This window comes from Salvia splendens, chromosome 22 (genome assembly GCF_004379255.2).
Source record: "Salvia splendens isolate huo1 chromosome 22, SspV2, whole genome shotgun sequence".
NCBI lineage: Eukaryota > Viridiplantae > Streptophyta > Magnoliopsida > Lamiales > Lamiaceae > Salvia > Salvia splendens.
The window spans coordinates 23077381-23100454 of NC_056053.1; the positions used below are offsets into that span (position 1 = coordinate 23077381).

General features: G+C 39.1%; 2 protein-coding genes across 5 annotated transcripts; both read left to right on the forward strand.

Annotated features, from left to right (window-relative positions):
- The first annotated feature begins 1002 nt into the window (after positions 1 to 1002).
- LOC121786283 (nuclear transcription factor Y subunit A-2-like) lies at positions 1003 to 12842 on the forward strand. 3 transcript variants are annotated; one of them, XM_042184885.1, is made up of 6 exons: positions 1003 to 1130; positions 1495 to 1711; positions 10785 to 10843; positions 10932 to 10994; positions 11332 to 11475; positions 12201 to 12842. In XM_042184885.1, exons 2-6 carry the CDS (start codon positions 1501 to 1503, stop codon positions 12507 to 12509), a joined length of 786 nt encoding a protein of 261 aa, XP_042040819.1. In that variant the 5' UTR covers positions 1003 to 1130; positions 1495 to 1500; the 3' UTR covers positions 12510 to 12842. The 3 variants fall into 3 exon arrangements, with proteins under 3 accessions (XP_042040819.1, XP_042040820.1, XP_042040818.1); XM_042184886.1 differs by lacking the exon at positions 1003 to 1130 and adding an exon at positions 1295 to 1358; XM_042184884.1 differs by lacking the exon at positions 1003 to 1130 and having other exon boundaries at positions 1388 to 1711.
- Positions 12843 to 14319: 1477 nt separating this feature from the next.
- Positions 14320 to 22639, forward strand: LOC121787462 (DExH-box ATP-dependent RNA helicase DExH1). 2 transcript variants are annotated; one of them, XM_042186191.1, is made up of 16 exons: positions 14320 to 14640; positions 15252 to 15397; positions 16278 to 16377; positions 16474 to 16689; positions 16773 to 16868; positions 17577 to 17852; positions 17960 to 18163; positions 18259 to 18414; positions 19461 to 19553; positions 19747 to 19961; positions 20446 to 20605; positions 20741 to 21014; positions 21094 to 21286; positions 21411 to 21594; positions 21726 to 22094; positions 22239 to 22639. In XM_042186191.1, exons 1-16 carry the CDS (start codon positions 14335 to 14337, stop codon positions 22371 to 22373), a joined length of 3123 nt encoding a protein of 1040 aa, XP_042042125.1. In that variant the 5' UTR covers positions 14320 to 14334; the 3' UTR covers positions 22374 to 22639. The 2 variants fall into 2 exon arrangements, with proteins under 2 accessions (XP_042042125.1, XP_042042126.1); XM_042186192.1 differs by lacking the exon at positions 14320 to 14640 and having other exon boundaries at positions 15265 to 15397; positions 16274 to 16377.
- Positions 22640 to 23074: the final 435 nt, after the last annotated feature.

The following is a 23074-nucleotide window of genomic DNA, read 5'->3' on the forward strand; positions in this document are numbered from 1 at the left end:
TACATATAGGTGTATTATAATGCTAGTTTTTCTTAAATTGTTAACTCATTAACGCAATGTATTAAAAATGTCAATACAAATTTGTGTTGACATTTTGATATACTATGTTGACATTTTAAATATCAATATTAACACAGTGTATTAAAATATCAACTAAGTTTATGTTGACATTTCAATGTCATTGTATTAACATTTTTAATACACTGCATTGATGAGTTAGCATAGTTAGCAATGGATCACACCTCGATTATCATATGTGCAACTCGCATTTGTGTTCATATCTAAGGGTTTTAGTTATTTTCATTTTGCAAATTATATTGATGCATGTGTAAGTCCTCTTGCGTTAAAGATAAAGACTTTCAGTTGGAGTTTATCTTTTAGTTCTTTTCTAATTTTGAATTTTGAATTTCAATTATTTTGTTTGTGTCAAATTCTATCTCCTTAAAGGGATTGAATTTATTTGTAGTAATTTCCAATTAGGATTAGAAGTTGAGTTTAGATTTAATTTTATTCCCTTATGTGACTGAGTTTATCTTTCCGTTTTCAATTAGTATTATGTTTGTTGACTAAAAGCCCTATTGTTAACATTAATGGTAGCTTTTTTGGAAAATTTAAGAGTAAATAAGAGTTAGAAATTTAAGTTTCTTTATTGGTTGGTTTCGTTTCACTAATATATTCGATCATTCTTGAGAGCGATTTGACATCATATTTTGTTGAAAGTCTGCTATTGCAAACTTGAAATATTCATATGCTTATATATTATATTCCAAAATTGTAATTTAATTTATATTTCATCCTCCTATACTCTTTGGCAGACCAATACTTTCATTTTTCAACAGTAAGAGAGTAGTATTTATTGCAAATGAGTAGAGATTGCAACAAGCTGCACTCCTAACTTCCACTAAAACACACTTTTAAGAGAGAAAGAGACAGATATTGCAAATTATATCATATAATTAAGCACTCTTGCATCATGAAATATTTATATATTTCCATTTTTGTCATTTCCTCCCACTACTATACACATACCTTGTTTGCCTCTCTCTCTCTCTCTAGGCGGCTCTGTTTGAAATTTACCGACAGTTTTGGATTAATTAGACGGCTGTTTTCTTCCCCTTGTAAGATAACAGGTAATCTCTCTACTCAAATCACTTGAATGATAAAATTCACTAATTCGAGACCACTTCTTCAAAAAGTGGAACAATTAAATTTTAAATAACCTAAATCTAGCTAGTTAATTCTATCCGTATATAAATTATCAATTCAATTAATTATTAGGTAGGCAGCTTTATTATGATTTAAATACTAATCTTACATCTGCACAAATCGACAATATCCACATCCATTTTTTATTCAAAGTAATGTGAATTGATCCCTTCCTTTTCCCATTAATCCCTACTTTCATTCTTATCATCTGATTTAACTCTTGTTCTTGCAAACTTTAAGCAAGATTTGTATAAAAAAAGGCTGAATTTTTTTCTTCTCTTTTACTAGATCAAAATGACCATGCACACAATATTCTTCAAAGAAAATGAAGGGATTTTCCAAGATCCACAGGAGATTCCTCTCTGGAGTGTGGTGGGATCTCCGCCGCCGCCGAAGGTGCTGTCTCTGGCCGGAAAGAATCTTCAGTTAGGTGTGGCTAAGGAATCTGATGAAGATCGGCGAGTTCTTGCAAAGGAAGATTCCACTCACTTCACTGTTTTTCCTGGTAATTATTTCTCAAACCCTTTTTTTGGTAATTTTTTTTTGCTTGACCTTTGCTTGAATTGGTAAAAAGCAACCGTCATAATTACTAGGTGAATAATGAAAAAGATTTCTTTGAATTACTTAATTGTTATTTAATTTTGTTTTTGTATGCATATCATCATTTTTCTAATATTTTTATATATTAATTATTACAGTTAGAGAGAGTAAATAAAGAAATTAAATTTGGCTACCTACTATTTGTTGTAGTAGAAGCGAAGGTTTTGGCCACAAGTTTTTGTGTAGATAGCCACAGCTTTTCTTTAAACAGTGATTTTTAATTATTTAGTTCTTGAATTACAACTTACACATTTGATGATTCCGCGAATTTTTGATAATGATAAATGCTCGTAAAAATAAATTACGACACAGAGAATTTTACGTGGTTCGATTTACTGAGGTAAATCTACGTCCACGGGGAGAAATGGGGGCAGGTTTGTATTGCTTGATCTGCGAATTACAGCTTACAACACAGACTTGCTATATGATTATTTCTCTAGAGAGATTCTAACCTCTTTCTATCAGATCTAAGTTCTATTTATACATTGAACTAAGATCGTGGCTTACATCATCACTCTAGGTCGTGGAGGTCGTGTAGGTCATGGCCTAAGATCGTGGCCTGAGTTGACGCCACGTGGCAGTGGGTGTGTTGGAAGTTGTGGAAATCCTGCATGGGTCCACTAACTCCTTGTTCGGTCGAATACTGAGACCGAACTGCTTTGGTTGCCGATCTGAGAGTAGAGCTTGATGCCGACCTGAGAGCAGAGCTTGATTGGTTGGCTTTTACCGAGCTGTAGGCTGAGGCCGAACTCTTTGGTAATGCCGAACTCCTCCGAACTCTTTGGTAATGCCGAACTCATACTCTTCCTTGGGCTTTGGGCTGATGGGCCGTCACTGCTGTTGGGCTTGTTTAGTTCGTACCCCATCACTACCCCCCCCGAAAGACGAAGTGAATCACTTCGGCGAAGCGAGTCACTTCGGCATTCTGGATAAAGGTACGGGGGAGGCTGACGTCAGGGGACATGCCTTGCATGTGACTGCATTAAATGCGACAGTAAAATCCGGCCGTTGAATCCTGAAAAGGTGGGATTCGAAACGGTGCGACGATTTTGAAATCTTCGCCGAATCTGATAAATATGCTCTTTCTTCCTCATTTGAACACCTTTGCTGTTGCGTCTTCTATACTCTCTCTTTCTCGAGAAAATTTCTTCCGCTTTCAAGAGCTTCTTCAGACTTTCTTCACTTTCAAAAAGTAAGAAAAATGTCTTCTTCTTCTTCTTCGGTGTCGGGTAGCGGTAGGAAAGGGGATAAGGGGTCTTCTAGCCGGAAAGAATCCGGGGAGAAGACCGTAGAGTATTTTCACAGTATCTTGAGTAAGGATACTGTGATATCCCTTCACGAGAAATATTTTTTACCTGGGGGGAAGGCGGTGGTTCCCGACGATGATCATAGGGCTAACGACCCGCCGGAGGGTTATGCCACCGTTTACGAAGCCTGCTTAGAATGCGGGCTTCGTTTTCCTCTTCCCCCACCTTTTGTAGAGCTTCTTGATTTTTTTCAACTCCCTTTAGGTCAGGTGACTCCGAACTCTTGGAGGCACTTATCGGCTTTTGCTGCCGAACTGCGTAGGCTAGATAAGGATCTGTCTCTGAGGGCAATCCTTAATTTTTTCCAGTTTAAAAGGAAGGGATCTTGGTTTTACTTGATCCCCTTACAGCCTTTTAGGGCCTTCTGCAGAACCAAGTGGCCGAAATGGCAAAACCGTTTCTTTTTTTATAATAGGACTTCGGCTCCGGGCTTTCCTTGGAGAAGGCCGAAGTCCGTGATTCCCCATCCTCGGTTAGAACCGTTGGCCGAGCTCGAGGGCGAGCTCAATAAGATTCCTATGATTAGGAAACAGTATTCGGAAACTGAGCTCGTCAAGGGCGACCTCGTGTTCAATATCTCGTCTTCGGACGAAGAGGCCGAGGGTGAGGATTTCTCTTTATCTTTATGCTCTACTGCTTTAACGAAGAAAACTAACCTTGTTTTCTTGCTTTTTGGCAGTGTTCATGCTGAATAAGGCTATCCGAAAGTCCTCCGAGCTTGAGGAGCCGGAGAAAGAGAAGGCTACCAGCTCGGCGCCTGATGCCGAGAAGAATCCGAAGAGGCAAAAGACCTCTTCGGGTCCAAAGAAGCCGGAGTCGACTTCGGCAAGTAGGAAGGGGAGGACCCAGAAGCCCCCGAGAGCGCCAGAGAAAGACGTGGTCTTGGCGCCTCCTTCGGAGCATATCTGTGAGCCATTTTTATGGCCCACGGACTTCGCCGAGGTGAATTGTCTTCTTGATTCTTTGGCTTGGCTTCTGTCCTGTATTTTTGGTGCCCTCTGTTGACTTTTTTTCTTATCCATTTTCAGAGGAACGATATGCTCTCCAAGCTCGTCGCCGTCGAACTCTCCAAAGCGTCCAACGACTATGCTGAGATGCAGAGGAAATTGGCGGCTGCTTGTCACCGGGCCGAGCAGGCCGAGGCAAACTTTGAGAAAGCCAGAGCTGCTAGGATTTCGGCCCAGGATGAAGCTCAGTTTGCCAAAAACCAGCTCGTCATCCAGCGAGAGCAGACGAAACGGAGTGATGCTGCCGCCGTGGTTGCCCAGGGGGAGGCTCTCCGTGTTTACACGGAGAAACTCTTTTTGAGCAGCCAGTTCTCGGCCTTTGTCGGTAGTCTGGTAAGGCTAATTGCCGATAAGGGCGAGCAGGGGGCCGACGTCGTACTGCCTCTGTACAGCCGAGAGATAGCAGCTCGGCTTCAGAATCTGCCGCTCCTTGAGGAGCTCGCTTCATCTTCGGTCCTGCTTTCTGCAGACCGAGTCCGGAGTTGTCGAGCTGATCGGGACGAGAACCTGGAGGCTATCTTTGCCTCCGTGGGACCCGTTTCACCCGCTTCGACTTACAACGGAGAGGGTGAGGCCGAGCCGCTGGAGCGGGAGGCCGAAGTCGAGCGAGCCGGGCATCCGGAGAAGGAAGCCGATCAGGAGACGCAGCAGATCGGCTACGGTGGCGCCGAGCAGGCTGAGGAGAGCAAGGAGGCAGAGGCAGAGGCTGAAGCTGAAGCAGATAAGGAGAAGGAAGCTGAACCTCACCGAGAAGGTGGAGACGAAGCTAGCGAAGTATGATTTCGTCTCCCTTCTCTTAGTTTAGTTTCTTCCTTTATGTAAAATGGCCTTGAAGCCCTCCTTGTATAGAAAAATTTTTTTTTCTTATGAATGAAAAAATTCTTCTTTCTGCTCTTGTGTCTTCGTATAGCCTTTCGTACTCTCTTACTCCTGTTGTGGTTTACTACCTGCTCGGTAAGCTGAAATGCCGAACTGACGTAGCTGCTTTGTATTCTTAACTCTCAAGGAGCTGGAGGTACTTCACTGGAAGCGGCTGTACTCTTCGGCTTTAGACGAAGCTGAGAAAAGAGCTATAGTCGATCAGACGAAGAATGACGAGCTTCTGGCTCGTTTAGTGAAGCTGGATGCCGATAATAAGGACTTAGAGTCCGATAAGAATGATCTGGAGGCCGAGCTGAATACGACCATTGCTGAGAGGACTGCATACGAGGATTACATCCGTGTGCGCGGGGGAATGACCATATCAGATGTTCAGAGTCGAGTTGACGAACTGTGGGAGGAATATAATGTACTCCGGAGGAACAATGCGCTGGAGAGCTCGGCTTGCCAACAAGTCGTGACATCATTGCGGCGCTGGGCTTCTCGGTACAACATTGTTCTTTCTCGGCGCCCCTCCATAGAAAGATTCCTTCGGCATATCGCGCCAACAGATGCTCGCACTCCAGATCAAACCTCTGGTTCCCTTGTTCAAAATCCTACTCCCAGCCAACAACGAACTCCGGAACAGCCGGAAACGTCAAGACGAGAACGGGCTCAGGAGCAACCGGAATCGTCAAGACAGGGACGGACTGAAATTCGCCGAGGAGTTGTGACTATGAGCGAGCAAGATCAGCAGATGCTTATTGCAGAGACTCTTCATCGCCGAGGTGTTAGGACTTCTCGGGCTCGGGGAAGAGGCGTTGGGTCGAGGATAGCATCTCGTCGACCTGCTTATTCTTCATCTGCTCGGAACAACCGAACTCGGCTTCCAGAGGATTTTGCAGATAGGTGGCTTAACTTCAGCAACCCTGGACAGTAGAATAGTCCTTTGTAATAGCGTAACGCCATTTTGTAGGGTAGCGGAGTTGTGTGCCGAACAAGATTTGAAAATGAAATTTTGTTTTTGTTTTCGCTTCTAACACTGTGTATTTACAGCTTAGCGAAAAAATTTCATCGTACTTGTCCTCGGTCTTATGAAGTAAACTTCTTTGACCGGACTTGTCTTTGGTCTGATGAAATAAACATCTTTGACCGGACTCGTCTTTGGTCTGATGAAATAAACATCTTTGACCGGACTCGTCTTTGGTCTGATGAAATAAACATCTTTGACCGGACTCGTCTTTGGTCTGATGAAATAAACATCTTTGACCGGACTCGTCTTTGGTCTGATGAAATAAACATCTTTGACCGGACTCGTCTTTGGTCTGATGAAATAAACATCTTTGACCGGACTCGTCTTTGGTCTGATGAAATAAACATCTTTGACCGGACTCGTCTTTGGTCTGATGAAATAAACATCTTTGACCGGACTCGTCTTTGGTCTGATGAAATAAACATCTTTGACCGGACTCGTCTTTGGTCTGATGAAATAAACATCTTTGACCGGACTCGTCTTTGGTCTGATGAAATAAACATCTTTGACCGGACTCGTCTTTGTGTTCTAATTTGGCGATTTTCGTCGCCGGGATCGAACTTTCCCTTGTCCTAATTCGGCGAGTTTTATCGCGTGGATCGGACTTTCCCAGTTAACCGAAGTGGTCTTATGCAGTAAACCTCTTTGACTAGACATGGTCGTCCTCGGTCTTATGAGGTAAACTGCTTTGACCGAACTTGGTCGTCCTAATTCGGCGAGTTTTATCGCGTGGATTGGACTTTCCCTTGTCCTAATTCAGGCAAGTTTTATCGCGAGAATCGGACTTTTGTTGCAGTTCGTTTCAGACGAAGTGCTTGATTCTTAAGCAGAATTGTGGTCTTGTATCCTCTTTAGAAGCTTTGACACACAATCGTGGGCTTGTTGCAGCTCGTTTCAGACGAACTGCTTGTTTAAGCTGAATTGTGGTCTTGTATCCTCTTTAGAAGCTTTGACGCACAATCGTTGGCTTGTATGTTCTAAAAAGGGGATCAGCCTTTGAAGAACGAGATACCTCAGTTTTATTTGTAAGAGACGACACTCACATAGACAGACACAACGCACGTAGAGACAAGAACAAGTAAAAAACAAAGAAAACACAAAAGACTGACCGGACTGTCTCTTACAAAGGGAACTTTTTGAGGTTGGAAACGTACCATGTTCGGGGTACTTGTGCTCCTGACGCGTGAGTCAATTTGTAAGACCCTTTGCCGAGGACTTCTGACACCCGATATGGACCTTCCTATGTGGGCTCGAGTTCGCCCAGCTTTTCTGCTCGGCTTACTTCGTTGTTTCTCAAGACGAGATCTCCCACTTGAAATTGCAGCTTCTTCACCCTTTGGTTGTAATACCGGGCTACTTGCTCCTTGTACTTGGCTGCTTTTAGGCAGGCCAATTCTCTTCTTTCTTCGGCAAGATCTAGTTCGGCTCTCAGTCCATCACCATTCATTTCTGAGGAGAACTTGAGTTCGGGGACTGGATATGCCGATCTCAACCGAATCACGGCTTCAGTGCCGTACACCATCGAGTTCGGCTCCGGTGTGACTTCGGTCATTTCGCCGGCCTCTGATTCCGGCTGCTGTGATTGCTATGCTTGATGGTGCCGAACTGATTGCTCGGCACTTTTAAGCGCAATCTGCGAACACACTTGCTCTTTTTCGATCACCTCGGATGACCGCTATCTCTCCTTTAGTGGAGAAGGTGTTCGGCGAGGATGCCTCTGATCGCTATGACCGGGCTTCTTTTTGTCTTCTCTAGATGAGCTGTCTAAAGACCGTTTTCGACGGTCTGCCTCATCGGCACGAGAAAACTTGTCCGCAATGTCCCACATCTCTTGAGCTGTTTGCGGACCGCACTCCACGAGCTTTCTGTAGAGAGCTCCGGGCAGGATTCCATTTTGGAATGCCGAAATGACAAGTAGATCATTGAGATTATCTACTTGTAGGCATTCCTTGTGGAATCTCGTCATAAAATCGCTGATCTTTTCGTCGCGACCTTGACGTATAGAAAGCAGCTGAGCCGAAGTGCTTCTGGCTTCCGCTTTCTGAAAGAACCTCCTGTGGAAAGCATCCATTAGATCTCGGTAGGATCTAATGCTGCCTTGAGGGAGGCTATCGAACCACCTTCTTGCGTTCCCGATTAGCAGCTCGGGAAACAGCTTGCACATGTGGACCTCGTTGAGACCCTGGTTCGCCATGTTATATTGATAGCGTCCCAAGAAATCATGAGGATCCACGAGTCCGTCATAGGTCATCGACGGAGTTCGGTAGTTCTGTGGTAGGGAAGTTCGGGTAATATCGTCCGAGAACGGAGTCCTCAATGCTCCGTACATGGCGAACCCGACATTTCTTCGGTATGGAGGAGATGGAGTTCTCCTGTGATTCCGGTACCGAGGATTCTTTCTTCTGGAAGACATGATACTACTGCGGTAGTGACTGTCTCGTATGGAGGGAGAGAGAGAATCCGCCGTTTTCGCCTCCGGCTGCTTTTGGCTTCTCTGCAGGAAGGTTAAGAATTCCTCCTGCTTTTCAGCCAAAAACAGCTTGACAGCCCCGTTCAAATCGGGCTGCTGGGAAGACTCGGTGTGACGGCTTTTGGAGCGGCTTGTTCCTCCGCCATGAGAACTGGTGGTGGATTTATCCCTAGGCTGTTTTCCAGACCTATGGGATGGATTGGCTTCCTCCTGGTTCTCACGGGCAGGAATACGGGTACTCTGCGATCTGGTATGCATTTTTTGGGTTGAAAAAATGGTCAAAAATTCGCTTTATCACAAATTTGGTTCTCTGTTTCCCACAGACGGCGCCAGTGATGATTCCGCGAATTTTTGATAATGATAAATGCTCGTAAAAATAAATTACGACACAGAGAATTTTACGTGGTTCGATTTACTGAGGTAAATCTACGTCCACGGGGAGAAATGGGGGCAGGTTTGTATTGCTTGATCTGCGAATTACAGCTTACAACACAGACTTGCTATATGATTATTTCTCTAGAGAGATTCTAACCTCTTTCTATCAGATCTAAGTTCTATTTATACATTGAACTAAGATCGTGGCTTACATCATCACTCTAGGTCGTGGAGGTCGTGTAGGTCATGGCCTAAGATCGTGGCCTGAGTTGACGCCACGTGGCAGTGGGTGTGTTGGAAGTTGTGGAAATCCTGCATGGGTCCACTAACTCCTTGTTCGGTCGAATACTGAGACCGAACTGCTTTGGTTGCCGATCTGAGAGTAGAGCTTGATGCCGACCTGAGAGCAGAGCTTGATTGGTTGGCTTTTACCGAGCTGTAGGCTGAGGCCGAACTCTTTGGTAATGCCGAACTCCTCCGAACTCTTTGGTAATGCCGAACTCATACTCTTCCTTGGGCTTTGGGCTGATGGGCCGTCACTGCTGTTGGGCTTGTTTAGTTCGTACCCCATCAACATTCATATTACATACCTAGACATGATTTAAACCTCCAATCTATTAGAAAAATAGGAAGTATCATTAGCAACTAAGTTGCATTTGTTATTTCAGCACTTATTTATATGATATTATATGTGTTTAGAATCGAGCTAGTGTGCCTTCTTAATCTTCTAGGAATTTTTGGGTACATATTTATGATGTTATTACAAAATTCGATTTGGGTTCAAGGGAGAAATTCTTAATTGATATAATGAGAAAAAGAAATGGATCCTAGTATATTTAATGAAAAGTTAGAAAAGTCCAAATTGTTCTGGTATTGGTGTGTACCGAATTAGATCCATTTCTCCTATCACCAATTGATTTTAAGATAAAATTGTATTAGAGCTTGATTGATCACTCTTTCATGTATCTTCAATGAACGAGGCTCTTTTAATAAATGACAAAAGAGTCCTTGAACTTTTGATAAATTACAAAAAACCTTCGATTTCCGATAATTACAATAATGATATTTGCCATTTAGAAATTTGCAAATCAGTTCCTTAGTTTTTGGAAGAATATTTTAATAGGACTCTGTGTTTCGAAAAATTACAAAAGACGCTTACATATATACGAGAAAAGAATATCTAACTTGGCTCCTTGATGCGAGCAAAAACCATCTAACTCAGCCCATTCATGTGCCTAAACTAATGATGAATTAAAGAAGCTCTTGACGATGATGAAGTGCAACTTAGTTCGTAAGACGTTTTCCCTTTAACCACATAATTTATTTTTTTGAAGAAGCCCCTTGATACGAGTCAAGATTGTGAACGAAAAATGAAGCAACACCTTTCTACAAACATAAACTACACCAATGATGAGTGAAGTAACTCATTGATACTAGTCTAATTAGAAATAGCTTATTGATATAATTAAGCCTAAACTATGAATCATGAATCCAAACAAATCCTAGATACATGTCTAAACTATCCATGAAGCAGCTCATTGACAAGTTTCAAAACTATCAACTTGAAGAACTCTCAAGTATGATCATAAACTATTTATCAAACAAATATAATCATTGCAAATTCAACATCGAAAATCCCGATACTCAACTTGAACTGCAATATTGGAACGGCGATAAGATCAAAACAAGAATCAAGCCAAGAAGACCGAGACAAAATATAAATTATTTTCTTTCCTTATCAACCTAGAATAAAACTATATATTGTAAATTGAATGTAACAGAATAGAAAGCCTAATACACTGTAGTCATTAAATTATTTCAGTGTTTAGTTTTCACATTTTAATTATATTTCAATGATTCTATCACGATATATTATGGTTGAAATGGTGCAAAGACCACTAATTATCACCTTGTTCCTTCAATCCAAGTCCAAGATGCTTCGATGGAACATGAGGGACAGTTCAAGCTCGGATTTGGCCAACCACTGGTAATCTCATTTATATGTTGTCTATATACATTTTCCTTAATATTTACTCCATGTTTATATAATATTGTACTTTTTGGAGACAATGCAGGTTTGTGCTCAGTATCCTTATAATGCAGAGCAATCCTATGGTATATATCCAGCTCAAATTGAGGTTTGTGCCTATAAACTCGAATTTTACACTCTCTTGTCCCTTCATAATTGAGTCGTATTTCATTTTTGGTCGTAAATTGTATTGCTCATGGTATTGGAGAACCCACATGAGAGTAGTTCATCACCTATTTTATGTTTTATTCTCTGTTCATTTATGTCACAAAAGGAAACGTCTCAACTACGGTTATAAAGAGTGGTTATAAAGAGTGGTTATAAAGAGTGAGTATAACTTATACATTAGGTAGGAATCATGATAAGTACAATTGGATAATTTCTAACCAAACTCTTATATTGCCCAAAGGGAAATGATTAGGTGCATCATCGATTTTTTTTTTCAGGGAAGTCGTATGATGCTTCCGTCGAGCGTTGCTATTGAAGGAGGACCTATTTTTGTGAATGCTAAGCAATACAATGCAATCATGAGACGTCGGCGGTGTCGTGCAAAGGCAGAATCAAAGAATCAAGAGATGAAAACTCGCAAGGTAATAATTAACTTGGGATTCAACAACATTACATTTTATATGCTACTATAGACTTGGTAGTTGCCGACGCAAGTTGGTAAAGTGGGAGAGAAATAAAGAGAAAAAGTGACTAAAGGTATTGTTAGTATTGAACGTGACCCGCCTAATACGCAAAAAACTTACTACAAGAAATAGAAGGTGACTGATTTTTGTGGACGATAAAAAATGGACAAAATAAGACTTGTGGACGGAGGAAACATTGCTTAAGCATGTGGTTTTCCGTACGAGCACATCGACTGTTTGGGGGTGTTTAGTAACTATGTTAGAACAAATTAAGAACTTTTATCTGACCTTAATTGTGTGTTTAGTACGCATGTTAGTCTTAGTGAATGACCGTGTTATTATTATGGTTGGAGGACACCTTCCTCAAAACCTATGAATTTGCTTAGAAAATCAGCACACCAATTTGGTGGGTTAGACCAACAACATTGAGACTTCTAATTTTTTAGGATTTGTAACTTTAATATTATAAATGAATTAATTTTGTTATGCATTTCAATTATATATTAATAAGTTGTAGGAGTTGTGGTATGACATAGAAATTGCGGGGAATGATGATTTGGAAGTACCTATCGTCATACCTCTAATTGCGACAATTAGAGGCATGACGATAGGTAGCCGTTGTTGATAATATCCGAATATAACATTGTTGTAACAAAGTGGCGGTTGTTGAATCCATTCCGCAGCCTTATATGCACCTGTCCCGCCATCTCCACGCCGTACGCCGCCACAGGGGCGTCGGCGGCCGCTTCCTCAGCGCAAAAGGCTCCAACACCGACGAAAAAACCAGGGCCACTAAGCAGCAAGCAAACCACGTGCATCCGCAGCCGACGACCGAGTCACAGATGTCTGAAGTCCTAGAATCCGACGGCGGCCATCGTTCCACAAAAACAAGCAGTGGCTCCGAGGTTACTAGCTACCTCCATCACTTCGAGTTCGATCTTCTCCAGCCTTCTTTTCCGCCGTATATGGCTAGTAACTATCTCAAAGTGTGAGGGTGTAGTGAGCGAATCGACTCGGTCGATGGCGTTGGGTTCCCTAGCGATGGCGATGGGGCTAATGCTGTTGAGTGATATGATTTGTTCACTTGGGCAACTCATTCTTGGCTAATCATCATCTCCTTTTGTTGAAAAGAAAAAAGTGTGTTAGAGGTTTGTAATAACGTTTGGGGGAGTTGCATTTCCAGAGCTTCTGATGTTGCTTCTCCCTTTCTGAATACTTTGTTTCTTGTGTTTGTTATGTGTGTTTCAACTTTCCTTTCGCATGTAAACAATGGTTTGGATCTTTCTATTGTAAAATGGTACTACTATACTTTTGTTTTGTACTCATTAAATGCTCTATGGATTCTTATTTGGATGGGTCCTATAGAGAAAATATTCACTAGTCCAACTAATAATTCTTTGACAAATGAAAAAATCCACATCCAATTAGATCACAACTATGTACGGTAAATTGCTTAATAGGAATTTATGTATGGAAAAATCCATATTCAAATTGCTTATTTTGTGGTAACTATCTTTAAATTAAAAAAATCCATGTATAATAATATTAGACTATTAAAACTTAAAAGCGTGTGTAGCTAAGGACTAAGGTCACTTAGAAGATTGTATATACTAATATTATTGTATGTGAATGTTAATTATCATATAATTAAAAATGTCAATTTAAATGCACTACGGATTAATAAGTTGATAAATTGTCATTAAATTTTAAATCAACTAATCTTCGAAATGTTCATTTTAAAAGAGTATAGAATGAATTACCTTTGATTTTAATTTTCTTATATTAATTTTTTGTGACATGATACAAAGAAAGATAAATTAATTAATATGCTAATAAATACTCCACTGATAGAGAAAAAAGAGTTTTGTTTTCAATTTTTAATCCATCTATTAAAATTAGTTTCTATTATCTTTTATGTTAAACTTGTCTATCAAAATAATATAAGTTTAGTTTTGGCTATTAATATTTAAATCATGCATTTTATTTGTGTATATTTTAACTTTAATATATATTTATATACATAAATAAATAAGAAAAAAACTATACTTTTCAAATAATTATAACAAAGTATTAATTGTATATCCAATTTTTTTTGTTGATGTCAATGATGATGAGTACACATAAAAATAATATTGTTATATTATGTATATATATTATGCATATATATTATGGGAGGTGAAACATATGGTAATTTCCATATATAAATACTACCATTAAGCAATTTTACATAAATAGTGGTTGTCTAATTGGATGTGGTTTACCCATTTGTCAAAGAATTATTAGTTGAACACACCAACTCATAACTCATAGTGCCGCTTCGTTATAGAAGGACTAGTGAATTTTTTCTCCTTAATATATGTCTTATTTCATTTTTATTATATTCTTACATTCCATTAATTCATTACACTCACAATTATATATAAAAATAGGATCCATATTTCACTACCTTTTCAATCCATATTTCTGAATATAGTCTCATTTAAAATTTGAAAGACTAGATGTAGATGCTATAAAGTCAAATGTGGAATTAACAGACATCCCCTGTATATTAATTGTGGGGGGATGACATGTGGAGTACATATGTTAGTACTCCTAATTTAAATCGTAAATGCTATTGTGCACATTTTATATAAATGTTTTATACTTTTATCTAATAAAATATGTGCTGGATGTATTACTTCTATGGACCCGGTTATCTAGCCCAATAATGTGGCCTTGAAAAAGCCCATAGCCACAATCTGTAAGCCCATCTGAGAAAAGCGGGCCAGGCTTCGGCTTCGGCATCAAAACTTCAAGGACGGCACGTGCGTACTTGAAATGTCGGGCCGTCTATTTCCCAACCCCTTCCGCCATAACCACCGCCTATTCACGCTCACTCCTCTCTCAATCTCACTCGCCGCTCCCCCTCCGCTGCTCGGAAATCCAGAAATCAAGCTAGCTCGGATCTCGAATTGCACTTCTATGTACCGCCCTAACGCACAAGGCGGTCGTCGCGGCGGTCGCGGCGGCGGCGGCCGTGGAGGCGGCGGAGCTGGCAGAGGTGGAGGCCGTGGAGGCCGAGGCGAGCAGCGATGGTGGGATCCTGTCTGGAGAGCTGAGCGTTTGCGCCAAATGTCCGCTGAGGTAGGTTTATTTCGGTTTCGTGTGTGTGCGGATTAGGTACGATTTCTACTTGCATTTTTTTTAATTGTGGAAGTTAGGAGAGGTTTCTAGTCAGTTCGATTTTAGCAATTTGTATTAAATGAAGAGGCTAATTGTTGATGACTTACATACAATGGAGAAATTATGTAGGGCATAATAGGTTTTGTAGTTAAATAAATAAGTTGTTAATCAACGTGATTCACTAGCTTTGGAGCTTGAATTCTGTAATTAGATGTTTGAAAACTTTTATCGAACACAATTGAAGTTACTTTCTTTTGAGGTGACTCATATGACTAGTGCTATTTTTTGTTGCATGGAACATTGCGAAGTTGTTTGCATACCTTGAAGTATAGATCACGATCAGATTGGATGCTGAGCAAAGCTAGAGGAAAAGCTGATGATATGAATGTTCTGTATTTCTTGGAAAAATTGTGCTTGCCATATTTAGTATGCTATGAATGTGTTTGCATGTATGTAACTATAGATGATGATATGAATTCTGACCAATAGTAGAATAGATGACTTATTCTGTATATCAGTATATCTGATAAAATTTGTGCTTGTCTAACTTGGTATGCGCACATGGGCTGTAGAAAGAGACAATGGATCCGAATGAATGGTGTAGAAAAATAGAACAGATGAAGACTGGAAATGAGCAGGAGATGGTAATAAGGCAAAAGTTTAGTAAAGATGATCAGCAAATCCTGGCTAATATGGCTCAACAATTGGGTCTATACTTGTAAGTTCACTTATCCTTATAGTATTTTGCACACAACAGTTCTTTATGAAGAACTGCCGGAAACATATCTATCTTAATTCTTAAGTTTATGTACATTTACTTTTAAGATTTGGCTTGGCAATACTTGGGTGACTTAAATTTGTCTTTCTGGCTTGGTATGATATTTTCTACTACTAGAATAAGTTGAACAAAGTTTCAAATCTGTAGTACAGTAATTTAGATCTGGGAGCTTCAAATCAAGGTTTGAATCGTCTGATCATAGAATTAGTTTCATGTTTCCTGGCGTGTACACAATGATTTAAACACTTGATGTACGGCATCAACATGTGGCCATTCTGCCTTTTGAAATCCAATTATATGCTTAAAATTTGTAATTGAGAAACCACAGTTATCAACTTCACTGATTTATCATTTATTCAATGGGCTTGGATGAAGGTTTAGTATCCTGGTAGATTGTTTCTTGCCATCCAAGCCATGACAGCAATACATATTCTCTCTGCTGCCCATTGCCAGCTAATTTGGCCAAATCTTATTGCCATCTAGAGTTCTTGTTAGTGGAGTGAAACTAAATGAGCATTAGTGGAATAATCCTCCGGCAGCAGGCCTGGTATTGAAACTACAGAAATTTGAATAGTTAGGATGGCAGAATACAAAAGAAAATCATTGCTAGGATGACAAAAAATACCCTTGAAGTTAGCCACATATATGTATAGTAGATGGGGGGTTTATATTTAGTTTTATTACCTTCTTCCCATAAATGGATATGATAGCCTGCTATTTAAGTATTACTTTGAAATGTGTTTATACTTTATATCTTCCTGAAGATATTATCATGTGGTTTTAACTGACTATTTGATTTACTTGTTTTGTGGAAAGGAAGTCATGCTTATAATAAAGGAAAGGCCCTTGTTGTGAGCAAAGTCCCGTTGCCCAATTATCGTGCAGATCTTGATGAAAAGCACGGTTCCACTAAGAATGAGGTATTTCATCAATTTTTTAAGGAAAAGTATAAAATCTCTGCATGCTAATGTTGCAGATATGACATATTGCATCTCTCGTTTTGGATATCATTTCAGATATCAATGTCCACCGAGACCGAAGCAAGAGTTGGATTTCTGCTAAGAAGCTCCTATGTGGCAAAAGTAGTACAAAACATGTCTTCATCATCTTCTGGGTCTGCGACAAGTCAATCCAAACCTGCTGAAATGGAGAGGGAAGCACCACTACCTTACATTGATACTGACTTCGAGAGACTTAGTATTGAATTAAAACAAAAGCAGGAAAAAATGAGGGTATATATATGGCTTGATATCCTGAAGTTCTGATATGGTTTTTCCAGATATTTTGCTAATGCTGATTTTCTCCTGACATGAAGGAAGGTGATAGTGTAAAGGCAATGCTAGCATTTAGAGAAAAGCTTCCAGCATTCAAAGTAAAATCAGAATTCTTGAAAGCTGTTACAAATAATCAGGTAGATAAAATTCTTCATGTTAGCCGTTTCCATGTGTCATTTCATACCTTAGAATTCAGTTATCTGCTAAACAGCAGTCTCTATTCTATTTTACTTATCCCCCCTGTCCCCTAATAATAGGGACTTTTGAAATAACACGGGTTTTAATGCAAAATTGGTAAAGTAAGAAAGATATAGAAAGAAAAGTGTGTTCCACCTCATTGGAAAGAAGAAAATTTCCTAAAATGGAAAGTTTATATTTTTAGGAGACGGAGGGAGTATTATTTTTTGTCTATCTATTTTTTCTGGTATATATTTCTGAATCATTATTTAGGTTTTCTTCAATATAAAATTATACATTGTGATTTAGGGATTTCTTTAAGCTTTTCAAGGTGCTGTAATGTTATGGAGGTAAATTTACACTTGAGATTGCTGAAATCGACTCCTTTTGTGGAGTACTTTGTAAAATTATTGATGTCATTAGTTTTTTTTCACTAAACCACTTATTTATGGACCTCCCTCTTATGAGGAACCAGCTTGGTTGTGCACCTTGATGCAATGTGGCCTATTTTAGTAATGCTGGCATTTTATTTTTCCCTTGCATAACTTCTATTGATAAAAATAATGCATGCTCAAATTTTCTCTGTATATATTCTAACTGAACGGATAATCTTTTGCTTATCTGAAGCATTAGTTTGAACCTTTCTTTTGTATCAATTGGAAGTGCAGGTGCTGGTTGTCTCAGGAGAGACTGGCTGTGGTAAAACAACCCAGCTTCCTCAATTTATTCTGGAAGAGGAGATAGCATCTCTACGAGGTGGTAGCTGTAATATAATATGCACTCAACCTCGTAGAATCTCAGCAATATCAGTCGCAGCTCGAATATCTGCTGAAAGAGGTGAGAAGCTTGGTGAAACTGTAGGTTATCAGATTCGCCTTGAATCAAAACGCTCAGCTCAAACAAAATTGCTTTTTTGCACGACTGGGGTGTTACTTCGACAGCTGGTAATTTTCTCTTTTGGCAGCTCCAAGTCTTGGCCCAAGTTCCCAGGCTATATATAATCCTATATTAAGGTTCAGGATGTTAATTACTTTTTTCTCCATTGTTACAGATTCAGGACCCAGATTTAACGGGAATTACCCATTTGCTGGTTGATGAAATTCATGAAAGAGGAATGAATGAGGACTTCCTTTTAATAATATTGCGAGATATCCTTCCTCGCCGTCCCAACCTCCGTGTTATCCTTATGAGTGCCACTATTAATGCCGAGCTATTCTCCAAATACTTTGGAAATGCTCCCACTATTCACATTCCAGTATGTACAACAGTCTTAAGTGTCATAACATTTCTCTGCAAGATTTATTGTTCTATGTGATGTCCTATGATTTTTGTAACTTTATTTTCCTCCAGGGATTAACGTTTCCTGTTAACGAACTTTATTTAGAAGATGTGTTGGAGAAGACTCGTTATACTGTCCAGCCAGAGTCTGGAAACTTACCAAGAAATTCAAGAAGAGGCAGTCAGCAACAGGAGTCTAAAAAAGATCCTTTGACAGAATTATTTGAGGTTTACTTCATTGTCACTATTTCTTATAACACCTTAATTTTTTAAAAATGGAATGTTACTAGAATATTCTTTGAGAAAGTCAGATGAACCCTTAGGGAAAGGTTCAAATAGACACCTTATTTTTATGTACGTTAGTAAATTATGTCTGTTAAGATATTAAATAAATATGTTGACATTTTTATTAGAACAGTTTGCTACTTATTCATTTATCTAGGTTTTTCTTTCAAGTTTGTGCATAATTTTACATAGTTGATTGGGCTCTAATTGTTTTCTTAGTATATATAGGTAATTTGTGCCAAAATAGTCGTCAATAGACATGATATAGCCATATAGGTTGTACAATGCTCAACTTAGTGCAAGTAAGAGGCATGGATATGGATGTTAGCTTACTTTGAGTGTGGGTTTGTACCCAAGAATACTTTAGGGTTTTCTTTCTGTTCATTGGGTTAAAGTTAAACACACTGGATTTATTTTACTCATCTCCCAAAACCAATAGTACTATGTTTTACTTAAGAGATGGAGTATGATTTTTTTTTCACAATTTTAATGGAAACTATGAAAGAAAGCTAAATAAATTAGTTTATGATCATAACGAAAATTGCTTCACATTTCTTGGTGTGCAAATCTGGAAACCAGAATTTATTATTATTATTATTATTATTATTATTAATGTTATTGTTATTATTATATTATTGTTTCTTTCTTTTTTCATCCAATGTGGTAAAGATAAATAGTTGAGGACTTTAAGCCAAAGTTAAAAGATCAGCTTTGTACATCCCTTTTGAGTGGAAGAACATCGAGGGTGATAATCTGATCTAATTTTGAAAACCAGAAATATTCAGTTTATTTTCTATTTGTTTCAACCAATGTGATAAAAACAAAAATATCCTTGTCCTATGTCTGCTTATCTGCTAGTATTCCTTTTGCATGTTGATGTGAGATTACTTTTGAAGAACAGTATGTCTAGTAACTATTGACGCTGCATTTTTTGTTCTGGAACTCCTATATATTCTACCTTATACATGTTCTTTTAACTGTTTCATCAGGATGCAGATATTGATGTGCTCTACAAATCATTCAGTGCAAGCACCAGGCAATCTCTCGATGCTTGGTCTGGTTCTCAGCTGGATTTGGGCCTTGTATGTATCTGAAAAGTTTATATTTTAACTCTGTACATATACATAGTGGAGCAACAAGTTGTATGAATGGATCAATGAGAAGCAAGAAAATATGGACACCTTGGGCCTCCAAGTGCAGCAAGTTGCTGCTGTATCTTGTGGGATAGTCATCCAAAATTTTATTTTTGACAAAGTTAGCTTCTTTGTCATACAGGTGGAAGCAACTATTGAGCATATCTGTCGCCATGAAGGTGATGGAGCAATTCTGGTCTTCCTTACTGGTTGGGACGATATTTCCAAGCTCCTTGATAAACTCAGAGTTAACATTTTTGTTGGAGACCCAAACAAGTTCTTAGTTATTCCTCTTCATGGTTCAATGCCTACAGTCAATCAGCGTGAAATTTTTGATCGCCCACCCCCTAATGTTAGGTAACCATCTATACCTTATATTTAATTTTACATTTGCAATATTTTTTTGGCACACAAAGTGGTCAATTTATCAGTTCATGATACATGGAGATATTCAATCCCATTACAGGAATAGTTTGATAATCTTCTATAATGGTGGGGTCTTTCACTCCATACACAGGACATTGATGGAACACCTATCATTGTGTTGTTGTGACCATCTGCCATCATTGTTCTTGTGTGGCACTTAGTAAATCAAGATAATCGGTGTCTAGCATGACATTATTACAATTTCCTGGAATTTACCGCTTGACAATTTCTTTTGGTATCATGACACTGCTCGTGTCTCCTTCTGTTCTTTCTAGTCATAGAAAAAATATTTCTCAATAGTGTGGATTTCTACAATTCTAGGCTTCTAGCTACAGACTCATAGTTACATTCATGGTTCATTACATCTAGGCCTTTCGGAATACCTCGTAAAATAACATTGATGTTTTTCCTGCAGAAAGATTGTGCTAGCAACCAATATTGCCGAGAGTAGTATTACCATAGATGATGTTGTGTATGTTATAGACTGCGGGAAGGCAAAGGAGACTAGTTATGATGCTCTTAATAAGCTGGCTTGTCTTTTACCTTCATGGATTTCCAAGGCTTCAGCACACCAGGTATTTGACAAATAATATTACTATGCAAGTATCTTGTGTTTTTAGGTATTTGTTCATGTAGGTGGCCTTCAAGGTAAATGAAACTTGTTTTCATCTGAGCATTTTTTACTAATGCTGTCTTTTGGTTTAATGCAGAGACGTGGTCGAGCTGGTCGTGTGCAGCCAGGAGTTTGCTACAGGTTATATCCTAAGTTAATTCATGATGCTATGCCCCAGTATCAACTGCCAGAAATGCTTCGAACACCTTTGCAAGAGCTTTGTCTTCATATCAAGAGTTTGCAGCTCGGAGAAGTTAGTACATTTTTGTCCAAAGCAATTCAGCCACCTGATCCTCTATCAGTTGAAAATGCAATCGAGCTTCTTAAAACAATTGGTGCTCTAGATGATAGGGAAGAGCTCACTCCCCTTGGTATGTTATTTCTGGCTTGTTTTGTCCTTGAGTTTGTGAATCATTAAACTAACTGATTGTTAAATACCTGACACAACAGGACATCATCTTAGCACATTGCCTTTGGACCCAAATATTGGAAAGATGCTTCTGATGGGTTCCATTTTCCAGTGTCTCGACCCCGCACTAACAATAGCCGCTGCTCTTGCTTACCGTAGCCCATTTGTCCTTCCATTAAGTAGGAAAGATGAGGCAGAAGCTGCAAAAAGATCATTTGCTGGTGATTCTCGCAGGTTAGGCTACAGAAAAGTTCATAATCTCTTCACTTCACAAATAAATTTTGCTAGGTTGATGATTTGCTGCTAAATTGTTTTTTTTTTGTTTATTTTTGTTTCCGTGTTTCTTTTTGGGTGACAGTGACCACATTGCACTTCTCAAAGCATATCATGGGTGGAAAGATGCGAAACGATATAGAAATGAAAAATCTTTTTGTTGGGACAATTTTCTCTCACCAGTAACTATGCAAATGATTGAAGATATGAGATTTCAGTTTCTGGACTTACTGGCCGGGGTTGGTTTTGTGAACAAATCACAAGCCAATGTAAGTGTTTAAAATTCTAAGAGATCCAGTTTCCATAAAGTCTTGTTCGATTGGCCCATATTAACCAAATTCCAGTAAAAGAGTTTCAAATGTCTTTCTGTTGAACTTTTATTCATGCTATATTTGTGCAGGCATACAATCAATACAGTTATGATTTAGAGATGATATGTGCAATACTCTGTGCTGGACTCTACCCAAATATTGTGCAGTGCAAACGGAGAGGAAAGCGAACAGCTTTCTACACTAAAGAAGTTGGGAAAGTTGACATTCATCCGGGATCTGTCAATGCTGGCATTTTTATGTTCCCTCTTCCTTACTTGGTTTACAGTGAAAAAGTAAAAACCAGTAGCATATACATAAGAGATTCCACCAACATTTCAGATTATGCTCTGCTGATGTTTGGTGGCAATCTTCTGCCTAGCCAAAGTGGAGATGGCATTGAAATGCTTGGTGGATACCTTCACTTTTCAGCCTCGAAGACGGTATTGGACTTGATTCGGGTATCTCTCTCTCTCTCTCTCTCTCTCTCTCTCTCTCTCCCCCCTATAGTTTTGGACATTTGCAAGAATGGACTAGAAACTAGTAAAAGTAGATGCGCGTATTCTATGTTTAATTGAAGCTGATACTTGATGATGAATGTGCAGAGGTTGCGCGGGGAGCTCGATGGCCTTCTAACAAGGAAGATTAAGGAGCCGGCACTCGATATCACGGTGGAGGGAAGAGGTGTTGTCACAGCACTTATGGAATTGTTGCACAGCCAAAATGTGCGGATTAGGTGAATCATAGTGATGCTTTTAGCGTTATTAAATCCACGTCTCATGCTATTTGATAGTACTTTGGCAATTTATCATATGGTAGCAGTAATCTGCTATGGACCAAATGTAATGAATATTGCTACCTTTAGAATGATTAGATACTAGTAATATTTACATAATCACTATCTTGATGTTTCTAAATTGGCGTTCGTCTTTGGACCCAAGAGAGGACTTGATCTAGATGTGTTGGAAATTCAAATTTATGAACATTATTTTGGCTGGTTTTTTAATGTTCATTCAAAAGAATATTCGACTTTGGCGTCTCTACTCCATATTATATAGGAGTACCACTTGTGGTTGGTCATAGGTTTATGAATTAGTGACTAATTAATGTTCGTCTTTGGAAAAGACTCGAACTTTCTTCTGAATGAAGAATGACTCTTCCAATTCCACAGATAAATTGGAAAATTGGTGCAACCAATTATGAATATGCGTATGCCAAGCCAAATTCATAATAAATATCTAGAAATAGACATTGTTATTCTTTTCCTATTTCTTAAATCCAAAGTACAAACTAAAAACACACTTCCTCTCCATAACTAATAATACTTCTATTTTTTAAAATTTTGGTTCTTCAGCAAAAGCTAGTCTCTCTTTTTGTAATAAGTTTTGAACTAGTCCTCTTTTGGGTTTAAGTTTGTAACTATGATGCATCTCATATTCTT

What these genes read in the sequence shown, in the direction of transcription:
- LOC121786283 (XM_042184885.1), top strand. Translation starts at nt 1,501, where the DNA reads ATGACCATGCACACAATATTCTTCAAAGAAAATGAAGGGATTTTCCAA. An exon ending in TCACTTCACTGTTTTTCCTG is followed by an intron (nt 1,712 to 10,784) that starts GTAATTATTTCT and finishes CTTCAATCCAAG; the next exon opens with TCCAAGATGCTTCGATGGAA. An exon ending in AAGAGATGAAAACTCGCAAG is followed by an intron (nt 11,476 to 12,200) that starts GTAATAATTAAC and finishes TCCATTCCGCAG; the next exon opens with CCTTATATGCACCTGTCCCG.
- LOC121787462 (XM_042186191.1), top strand. Translation starts at nt 14,335, where the DNA reads ATGTCGGGCCGTCTATTTCCCAACCCCTTCCGCCATAACCACCGCCTA. An exon ending in GGGTGTTACTTCGACAGCTG is followed by an intron (nt 17,853 to 17,959) that starts GTAATTTTCTCT and finishes CCATTGTTACAG; the next exon opens with ATTCAGGACCCAGATTTAAC. An exon ending in CGGTATTGGACTTGATTCGG is followed by an intron (nt 22,095 to 22,238) that starts GTATCTCTCTCT and finishes ATGAATGTGCAG; the next exon opens with AGGTTGCGCGGGGAGCTCGA.